This window comes from Manihot esculenta, chromosome 4 (assembly GCF_001659605.2).
Source record: "Manihot esculenta cultivar AM560-2 chromosome 4, M.esculenta_v8, whole genome shotgun sequence".
NCBI classification, from domain to species: domain Eukaryota; kingdom Viridiplantae; phylum Streptophyta; class Magnoliopsida; order Malpighiales; family Euphorbiaceae; genus Manihot; species Manihot esculenta.
In genome coordinates, this window is record NC_035164.2 from 27,803,838 (window position 1) to 27,815,242 (window position 11,405).

At 31.5% G+C, this 11,405-nt stretch overlaps 1 protein-coding gene across 1 annotated transcript; it reads left to right on the top strand.

Moving 5' to 3' along the window:
- The first annotated feature begins 6,741 nt into the window (after positions 1-6,741).
- Positions 6,742-10,464, top strand: LOC110613223 (auxin transporter-like protein 5). Its single transcript, XM_021754247.2, has 8 exons — positions 6,742-7,072; positions 7,200-7,385; positions 7,489-7,601; positions 7,727-7,910; positions 8,189-8,286; positions 8,873-9,080; positions 9,260-9,517; positions 9,938-10,464. The coding sequence occupies exons 1-8, from the start codon at positions 6,917-6,919 to the stop codon at positions 10,196-10,198; spliced, it is 1,464 nt and encodes a 487-aa protein (XP_021609939.1). The 5' UTR covers positions 6,742-6,916; the 3' UTR covers positions 10,199-10,464.
- Positions 10,465-11,405: the final 941 nt, after the last annotated feature.

Here is an 11,405-nt window from a genome sequence, read left to right on the forward strand (position 1 = left end):
AATTTTAATCATCAAATCAAAAACCCCCCTCTTTTATTTATTTGTTATTTATTTGTCCAAGTCATTATTAGGAAAGTCCGTAGTGTCAATTCCCTGTGGTTCGACCCTATTGCCACTATCTGCAAATTTATTTGTTGATTGATAATAGATTTATTTTTGACGGCTTCGACAACCGCTTATCACTATAACACTCGGATCAATTTTTTCTAGACAAGAACTTAGACTTGACTAGTCGGCAAGGCAAGTAAAAAGCAAGAACATCGTGCACTCAACCCGGACAAACAAGCCATATGACCCACATCATGAAGACAATTGTCATCTTCGAACCTAAAGAATAAAAGATCAGTAGGGGGGACCTCTGATGCTACATGATACTCACCCAAGTAAGCTATCACCATAAGATAGGGCCATGTGGCAAGAATTTGATAAACCCATTCGCGGTCCCACCTGTAGAAAAGATCCAGGAGCTTTAGGTTGGCTTCAGGACAGGTTGACTTTAGGTCGGACAGACACGCCCTCTCAACTTCAGGGCGAGTCTCCATAAAGAAGTTACCATTAAACAGCTACAATCCAGTAGATCCTCTTTACGCCTACAATCACGATATTCCCGACCAATTAGCTGATGAAGGTCCCTTACAGACAAGCCGGCCACATCATCATTGGATTATTAGAAAATATTATATTTATCTCCATTTTCTTACAGTATAAAAGGAGAATGATCACAGAGGCAATGGTATGCTATTTTTGAACACTATTCAAGTTCTAAGCAATTTAATGCATTCTCTCTATATTCTTCAATATACTGATTTGAGTGTCGGAGTGGCTGTTATGTGCACCAATCACCTTACATTCTCTTTTTCACAGGTTTAGCCAATTATAACACAGTTCTATTTCGGTCATGTCATTAATTTGGTTTCAACTACATCACTATTTATGACAGATTGATGAACGAAGAGATTTAACACAGTCAAGCAGAAAGCCACCAAGCTCTTAGCATCTGCGGAGGTCAAGACACACAATAAATAACCACATATAAAGCCATAAAACAGAGGAGGCCATTGATATCCATACAATAACGAAAGAGAAGAAAAAACTTCTTCAATTAACTTTGGATCTCGCTGAAGCCAAGCACGGAAAAAACCAAACAAAGAAACACCAATAGCGAATAACATATAATTTCCATTTGAGCTCAAATCTACGACTTGCTGCTACTCTCCATCATTGAAGGACATATTATTTAGTGCTAGTATGAGAAGCTTAATTTGCAAAGAAGAAAAAAAGAAAAAGAGAGAGAGAAAAAAAAAAAAAAAACTGCAACAAACAAGAAGAAAAGGCAGAAAAAGTGAAAATCTTATTATAATTACATTTATCAAAAATACTAACAAAACACTATATACACCCTTATTCAAGAATACAAAAAATAACTCACATCCGATGAAGGGAAGGGTCCTCCCTTGCCTAATAGGGGCAAGAACAGTTCATTTGAAAGAAAATTTATGAAATGTGATATTCAAGTAATTTCAATATTGATTTTCAGTTTTCACACTATTAGGATTATTTCAACCGAATAGTTTCTAAAATAAAATATTTATAAGGAATAATAGAAAAAAATATTAATTTTAACAGTTATATTTTTTTTACTCACAGATTTAATTTGATATTAAGTGTATTTGAGTAAATCTAAAAGATTTCAAGTTTTATTTTTCTAATTTTCATTTTTTTTTAAAATAGTTATATTTTTTTAATAGTCGACATCTATCCATCAACTGCATAACACAATTGATAAAAGAAAAACAATCTTTAAGGTGAAATTATAAAAGAAAAAAAAGAGAGTTTATTTTCCATTTCCTTTAAAATTATAAATTAATTATAACTTTTTATTTATTTTTACGATTTTTTACAAGAAAAACAATTTTATTATTATAATTATTTATTTTATTTTCCTTTCATTTAAATAAGAATAAAAAAGAGAATAATAAATGGAAATATTCTTATATTTCTCTTTTTTTTAAAAAAAAAATACAGTTGAATTTTAATAATTTTTTTATATTCTTTCTTCTTATTTCTATTTTTAAAATAAGACAAAAATGAATTTAAGTTACGTTTTCAAAATAATTAAAATATTCAAACATGAATTTTTACTTGGAAAAAATAAATGTTTTATTATTAACGTTTTGGAAATATTAAGTTTTTCTCAAAATATTTATTTGTATGAAATATATAATTATAAAATTTTTAAATTAAAATTTATATTATTTAAGAACAAAAGAAATAAATTATTAGTATAAAATAAGTTTAAAACAATGAATACCTCTAATATTATGTATAAGATATCGAATTAATTATTTTTTATAGCGGATAAAATCTACAAACAAAATTATAATTGGTAAACTTTAAAATTGTTATTAAAATTGGTAAAATTTAAAATTATTTTTCCATTATCTTTATGCTGTGATTTAATGTGAAATCAATATATATATATATACGCATACATAAAAGCAAAATAAAATCAAACTTAATGATTGTGCACAACAAATAAAATAAAAATGGATGGTCTATCTTGATTTAGAGTAACTTTTGAAGCACAAATTTTACAGCATATATAGTTGAGCAAAGCAAAAAAGAAAGGAAAAGAAAAGAAAAGAAAAGAAAAGAAAAGAAAGTGTAGGAATATAGAGTCAAATCAAAATGGGAAGAAATACAAACAAGACACAAGGGAATACTTTCTTGTGCTTTGGACCAAATGCATGCAGCTTTCAGAAGACAAATGGTAATATTTTGTTTATAGGATTCTTTTCTTTGATTCTAAAACAATGCTTCCAAAGTGAAGGCCAAAAAGAAAAAGGTTATTATAATGGTGTTTTGTTCATCAATGGCTTCAAATCAAGATGGACACCCAATGTTTTAGTAATGGAGTTGACTGCAATTTTGAATTATCAATACTTTAAATCAAATTCAACATGTTGTCCCAAGTCAATGCAGGTTTCCTAACCCATATTCCTCTTTTTACTACAAAAAAAGCAAAGGTGTTTCTCTTCTGCTTAAAAAGAAAAAAATTCTAGTAAAAATTTTTCATCATGAAAGGATATTAAAGCCTAAAGCTTGCCCAGTAGGGGGCCCTTAATCCTTGCCAAAAATTAACTTATGTAAAAAAAAAAATTATAATATCTCTCCTTTAAATTTCACTTGAAAAAGTCTTGTATAGTTTTTCTTATTTTTAAAAAAATTCTAATAAATTTATAATTCTAAACAATAAATTTCCACTTTATCTTACCACTTGACCCTCTTACGAAATCTCATATATAAATCATATAATGCAGGTTTATATTATAGAAATTTTTTTCTACCGCTTTCAGTACAGATACCCATTTTTTATATAATTCGGATCGTAATTTTTAATTTTTCGAATTGAATCATAATTCAACTCATAAAAAAATATATTCAAAATTTAAACTAAGTAAATAACAAAAATAATATAAATAGCCTAGCTATTTTTAATTGGATTTTATATATATAGTGGCATATGATTGAAGAGGAAGAAAGTCGTTATGGCCAATAAAAAGTTGATGAAAAAAATTTGAAAGATAGCCTAGAATGATTGTAGAGCATATCATAAGTTAGTAAAAAGCATGGATGATCTATATATCACAGTTGTGTTTAATCTACCTTTTAGCAAACATGGCGTGCTAAAATTCCTTAATATGCCAATTCTTGATCATGCGTATATGGTTGGTTAGTTAGCTAAAAATTATGTTGTTCTTCATGAATTACTACATTTTTGGAAGATTTTGTTCTTTATTAAACAGAAACTATCATTAAAAAACAACCCAATTATAGAGTTGTTGTCTAATGGTGCCTCCCATTTTAGAGACTTAGAAATAAGGTTGTAAGACATATTAGCATGCCAAGTTTCTCTGATCTCTCTCTCTCTCAAGTGCTCAATTGTATGATATGTTTGTTAGAGGTGTAGCCCATTGCATATGAGCCAAAAGTAGAAAGCTTCTAGATTATAAAATTAGCAAAAGCCAGTTAGCTAAATAATTAGCCTTGGAAATAACTCCAACAACTACTGATAATGAATAACAACATGCCTCCAGTGGCAGTTCACTGACAGTGAAAACTTTAATTACTCCCCAAAGCTTATTCAATCACTCAGCAAAAAGCTCACAAAGATTAAGAGAAGCATGCAGCAAAATCATGGTGCTTTTGCACATACACAAACAGATCAATAGAGACAGACACAGTCAAAGGAGACACAAGTATCAGGGAATGTTTCTGCTCCCTTCTCAGGCTTGAAAGCATGACCTAACAATAGCTGAGTATATATGGTAACTTGACAAAAAAAATTTTATGTGAAAAGCATTCGCAATTTAAAAGTTAACCCAGAGATAGTTGGGCTTAAGAGCCAATAAAGGGCATATTGCCCTATGAAGAGGTAATAAAGAGAACCCAAAAGATGAAGCTACCATTAACAACAAGTGTGAAAGGCTAATCTGGTTTAGGTCACTTGTACTATTCACCTGGTAAAAAAAAGAAAAATATACACAAGAAGAACAGAAAATAATAGGACTTTTACAGAGTATAATAAAAAAAATAAAGGGAGATGCCTTTACAAAGGGCACATGGTCCATATATTTTTGTCTTATATATGGAATATGGTGCATAAATAATTTAAAAAAGTAAATTTAGTTGGGGTTTTGGCATGGAGAGTAGCTTATGGCCATGTGACAAAAGCAGCTTTCTTATTCTTGCAAAGCGACCACGCCCCTTTGCTTGCAATCATTTGGTCTATTTTAAATTCCCATAATTTCCTTCGCTTTTCTCCCCAGTTTATATAATTAATTAATTCTTCCGAAATTTATATAATTTAATTAATTAACTTTAATGAAATATAGTTAAATAAGAATTTAATAAAATAATTTTGGCACATTTTTTGCCTTTTTTTTTTTCAATTTTATAAAATCATAAATTTGAGCCACTTTTATTAATGATGTAGATTTAGAGTATCAATCCATATATTTTTCACTCAATATTATTATTTTAGCAAAATTTAATATCCTCAATTTATATTTAAAATTGATATAATTAAAAAATTTATAGATAAAATTTGACCATAAAATCATTTTTTAATTTATATGTAAAAATAAAATTATGAAATGGATGGAGAGTATAATCGACTTCTTCCGTCGTTAATCCATTAACGGCGTTTGCCAATTTAATAACAGAATTTCCTGTGCTAATTTGTGAAGAATTGTCGTTTCGTTTATGATATGAATTTTGGCAAAAATTTAAGAATGAAACAGCGCTGGATTCGGTAATGTTTTAGTTGAAAGGGCTCTTTGCACTCGTATTACAACCGATCACACCAAACCACTCTTAAAGAGTTTAAATTTAATTTATTAAAATCTTTTTAAATTTAAATGAAATTAAAATTTTAATCCTTTCAAATTGGAGTAGAATATTAATAAACTTAAATTTAATTCATTTTGTAAATAAATTTAAATAAATTAATTTTTTATCGAATTTAATCTCGAGTAATTTATGAACAACTTAATTTATTTATATATATATAAAATAAATTTTTATTTAAAATCAATAAATTTAAAATTAAATAATTTTAACTAAATATATATATAAATAAATAACTTATAAAGAAACGTCTTAAATTTGAATAATCAGAATATCTATAAATATTAAAAATGTTACTAAACTATATAGAATTAAATTTTAAAAAATTTAGATTGAACTTATGAAAATTAAAATAAATTTCAATATGCTTAATGAAATTTGGTTCGTAAGTTTACATATGAATTTAAAAATAAATCGAATTTATAAGTTTTAACATGTTAAATACTATAAAATTATAACTTAATTCATTTGTTAAATTAAGTTAAGAATTAAATTTCGAGTTTGATTCGTTTAGAAATCGAGTCAGATTCGATCAAAATTTTATTAAACTGAATCTCAAGTAACTCATTTACGGTTTGATTCATTTATACACAATTCATAATATTAATACATATCTTTTAGTCGATCTAAAGAAACTAAACTTAAAATTTTATAATAAAAATTTAATAAATCTAAAATATTATGGTGTAATGAGTTAATACTTCTCGCTATTTAAATTAAGACATGTTTATAATTATAAATAGATCAAGAATTATTTTTTAAATGACTAGCTCATTATATTTTAATAATAGTTTATTCGATATATTTTAATATTTTAATTATTTTAATTTTTTTAATTAAAAGTATCGTATTTTATAGTACCATTTATAATATATAATATTTTTGAAATACCAAATAATTTCTTATTATACATATTAAGCGATTCATGTTTAGACTCAAACATCATAAATTTAAATATAAATAAATAAATCCGACTTAATTTTTACATGTAAGTGAATTTTATTTAATTTTATATAAATAAACTCGTTTATTTATTTTTTGAATTTATGGTGGATAGGATCAGAGCAACTATGGGCTCGAGAAGTGGGGGAGCCACTCGTGCGGAGAACCCACTCACGCTCTCCAAATAATTAGCTTTAAATAAAAGCAATTAACTCTAAATTTTTAATTTATGAGCTAAACAACAACAAAACCTACTTTAATTTCAAATATCTAAAAAGGGCTCCACAAACACCATATTTCCACAAAAACCACAAAATTTACTCGCTTCCCAAAACCGCTCATCTAAAATCCCTTTCAAGCACAGCTTTTCCCACCCTTCGAGATCTCCACCTGTCTTATATATATATCACTATATCCATATGCTGTTCCTCACTTCCATTTCCAATCTCGAAGCTCTTCTTACTCAGAAGCATCACAACTCACGCACCCTTTATATATTAAACAAAGTCAGTCATCATTTGAGAGTAAAAGAAGTGAGTAACTCTCAGCAGAAAAAGAGATAGAGATGGCAGCTGATAAGGAGGTGGAGACTGTGATTGTAGGGAATTATGAGGAGATGGAAACTGAAGGGAAGCCTAAGGACATGAAGACGATTCTATCTAAGTTTTTGTGGCATGGTGGTTCTGCTTACGATGCTTGGTTTAGCTGCGCTTCCAATCAGGTTCTTACAATATTTTTCTTTGTTTCTTTCTTTCGTTCATTTCTTGTCTGAAAATGCTTATTCAGCAGCAAATTTATTAGAGGGAAGCATTTACTGAATATGGGTTGGCTTATTTGCATTGTTTCAGGTGGCTCAGGTGTTGCTTACTTTACCATACTCGTTTTCTCAGTTAGGAATGGCCTCCGGCATACTTTTTCAGCTCTTTTATGGGCTGTTGGGTAGCTGGACAGCTTATCTGATTAGCATACTTTACGTAGAGTACAGAACTAGAAAAGAAAGAGAAAAAGTTGATTTCAGGAACCATGTCATCCAGGTTTTGACAAACTTTCTCTTTAATTTATTGTTTTCTTACATACATTAGTTCATGTCCTAACATGGGTTTCCTCTTTTTTTCTTCATCTCAATGGATCAACTAGTGGTTCGAAGTTCTTGATGGGCTCCTAGGAAAATACTGGAGGAATGTCGGTTTGGCATTTAACTGCACTTTTCTTCTCTTTGGATCTGTCATTCAACTCATTGCTTGTGCAAGGTACCTACACCATTATTTCAAGTTCTTGAGTTCGTTCCATTCACCAGCCTGACCATTTTTTACTGCTACTTATGTTGTTCATTTCTTTCTTTCTTTGTCTAATTTTAATGTTTACATGTTCACAGCAACATATATTACATAAACGACAATCTAGACAAGAGAACTTGGACTTACATCTTCGGAGCTTGTTGTGCCACCACAGTGTTTATTCCTTCATTTCACAATTACAGAATGTGGTCATTTCTTGGCCTTCTCATGACCACCTACACTGCTTGGTATCTCACCATTGCCTCTCTCCTCCATGGCCAGGTAAAGATTTTATCTTCACTATTCACTAATTAATTTACAGGGTGCATGGATTTTCCATGCTATAGACCCTTGACAAGCCTCCCCATCTCTCAAGGACAATCTGTCTTAACCCTCGTCAAACCAAATCCCGCTTGTCCCATTTCATGTCCAGAGTCAGAATTCCAAAGACAAAAGTTTCCACTTTTCTAAGTTGCCCTTAAACCTTAATTTAAGGTTAGATTGAGTGTAATTAAATGGTTAAAAAAAGATTAATGTATTGGAGAATGGTGGATGTGTAGGTGGAGGGAGTGAAGCATTCGGGTCCAACGAAGATGGTTCTCTACTTCACTGGGGCCACAAACATTCTCTACACATTTGGCGGACATGCTGTTACTGTGTAAGACAAGCTTGGATTTATTATAATTCTTGTCTTTTACGTTATTGACAAATCTGTCAATTCCTATGAACTGTAATAAAAAAAATTGGTTTACAGATGAGGAGAATGTATAATTCCATATAACGTCATTTTGAAAGTGACTAAACCTTGAATTATAACAAGAAAGAGAAAGAACATGACCCAACCTTGGTTTTGCCTTAGACTTGGTCTGACCGTTTGATTTTTGTAATTCAGTTTAAAGTTCACTTATTCTCTTCATTTTTTGGTTTTCTTTAAAAAAAAAATAATCTAAATTGCTATTCTTTAGGCGTGGGAGGCAAAAAGACTTTGTTTCCTTTGGAACCCTTCTCTTTCCTTTCAATATAGAAAAGCTAATCATCTTTCCATGTCTTGCTTTTGCTTTTATCATCAGAAGAGACCATTATTGGTCCAGCTTATCACTGCTTCCTCATTATTTTTCATGTTTACTTTTCGTCACTTAAAAAAAAAAACTATATATATATAATAGTTTATATTTGTGATTAAGTAATGTTAGTGTAAAGTGATTATTAGTTATAATTAATGAAATTGAATTATGATGAAACAGAGAAATCATGCACGCAATGTGGAAGCCTCAGAAATTCAAAGCCATATACTTGCTGGCAACACTGTATGTACTAACACTAACGCTTCCATCAGCAGCAGCAGTGTATTGGGCTTTTGGAGACTTGCTTCTTAATCACTCCAACGCCTTTTCTCTCCTCCCAAGATCACCCTTCAGAGACATGGCCGTCATTTTAATGCTCATCCACCAGGCATGCTTCTCAAAAACTCAACTTATTTCATTTTTTTATATGAAATTGGAGTGGCCAATGAAATAATTAATTAGGGTTATAATGACTGGTTCATATTTTGTTTTGCTGTAATAATGAGCTATTATTAGTATGATTATAGTAGTAATAATTAATTAATTTGGTGATTTTATTGGGTGCAGTTTATAACATTTGGGTTTGCATGCACCCCTTTGTACTTCGTATGGGAGAAAGCGATAGGGTTGCATGAATGCAAGAGCTTGTGTAAAAGAGCTGCAGCCAGATTGCCTGTGGTCATTCCTATTTGGTTTTTAGCTATCATCTTCCCTTTCTTTGGACCCATCAACTCCACCGTTGGATCTCTCCTTGTTAGCTTCACTGTCTACATCATCCCTGCCCTCGCCCACACCTTTACCTTCAAATCAGCCGCTGCAAGAGAGGTATACCTACACACTACTCTTTACACCAACAAACTTAACTAGTAAAAAAAAAATGCCACGTGGGATGATGTCAGAAAGTCAAAATTTGACTGAGGAACCAAAGGAATTGAAATTCATTAACAAGGTGATGGGACAGGGCTGATAGCGTCCGGTAACAGATCAGTCCCAGAAATTTATCTGATTATTTAACAGGGTTAATCTGTAACTTGTAAAAGGGGCGAGATTCTCGCTGCAGTATTAATGCAGAGTATCATCTCGACCTGATTCCACATATCTGGGCTGTACTTTTACGTGTTGTCTGTTCTTGATGGGTTTGGGATAGGATCCTGTACATACAGTATTATATTTTCGGATTCAATTGAATTCTCTTTTGAACCGTTGATGATAATTTGACATGTGATGAACGGTTGTGATATGCAGAATGCAGTGGAGCAGCCACCAAGGTTCGTGGGCAGATGGGTGGGGACGTACGTGATAAATGTGTTCGTGGTGATATGGGTGTTGATTGTTGGGTTTGGATTTGGCGGGTGGGCAAGCATGATAAATTTCGTACACCAGATTGATACATTTGGTCTCTTCACAAAATGTTACCAGTGCCCACCACCACTTCCCAACAATCTAAACGCCACCAACGCAGCTCCTCCCCTCTACCACCCCATCAATCGTACTCACCACCTTTGATTTCGGCCGCCGAAAACCAAAGATTGCTAACTTATAAAAGTTCTTTCCAAGACTTCCCAAATCACAGCCGTTATGATCATGAGATCACATCATTTTGCACCCTTGGATTAAGATCCCTCTGCTGGTTAGACAATGGAGACAATTATGTAACAATACACATACATATTCCTCCTTTTTATGATCTCCTTGTGTCTCTTATTAAGTTTAGAAAGTTGTATGAATTTCATTTAAATAAAAAAAAAACGTATGCAATATTTGAATTTGCAGTTTTGCGTATATTTACATGTCAGCTGTTATTGAGATGATTTTGGAGGCTTGGAATAATAAAAGGGTCGATTACGCATGCGGTCGGACCCTCCAAATTCTGAATCGGTTCATTGACAAAGTTCAGAATATGACAGATATAAGGGTCCATAAAAGAAAAAGTGCTACCATGTTCCCTGGCCGGAAAATCATGATATGCATTTGTGCCCTTCTTTATAGATAAACAAAATGTGTTGAAAGTGAAAAAAGCTAGAAAATGGTTGGGAGAGTAAGAGAAAGACGAAGAGAGTTGTCTCTTTTCTCTGTAGCTATTAGATCTTTTCCTAAAATTAGAACCATTGAATTTGCTTGGGGCCTTCTACTGTTTGTTCAAAAAAAAAAAAAAAAAATTACTTAGACCCAATAGACCATAGACTCAAAATAGACCACATGTGATTGCTCTTGCTCATGAAGAATAAGCCACAAGGAAGAAAACAAAGTCAAAGTGCTTTCTATGAATTTTTCCATGATAACAATCGGTGACTTGATAATAAAAATAAATAATAAAAGAAAAGAAAAGACGGGACAATGACGTAAGGAATGTAAGAATGCTGTTTAAAAGCTGCTTCAACATAGATAAAAAAAAAATGGAGTGCCGGGAATCTAATAATCACTTATACCATGAATTCAAAAGCTCAGAGTAAAGAGTCACAAAAGTTACCTAAAGTTTCCTTTTGATGAGAGATCACAACCCCATGAATTTACATGTAGAAGAGCATGCGAACCCTACACGAAACAAAGCTTCATATACTTTCACGAAAACCCAGTTGGAATTCTCTTGCATGGTTTCCTGCACCAAGCTTTATTCTCAAGACAACAGCAGAGACAATGATTTTGACAAGGGAGACAACTTCCTCTATTATTACTTCTACTGCACCTCCACATTCACTTTGTCTACCTTTCA

Bases quoted from the DNA above. Each gene is read 5' to 3' on its own strand.
- LOC110613223 (XM_021754247.2), top strand. From the start codon at position 6,917: ATGGCAGCTGATAAGGAGGTGGAGACTGTGATTGTAGGGAATTATGAG. The intron at 7,602-7,726 runs GTACCTACACCA...ACATGTTCACAG, and splicing joins CAACTCATTGCTTGTGCAAG to CAACATATATTACATAAACG. The intron at 9,518-9,937 runs GTATACCTACAC...TGTGATATGCAG, and splicing joins AATCAGCCGCTGCAAGAGAG to AATGCAGTGGAGCAGCCACC.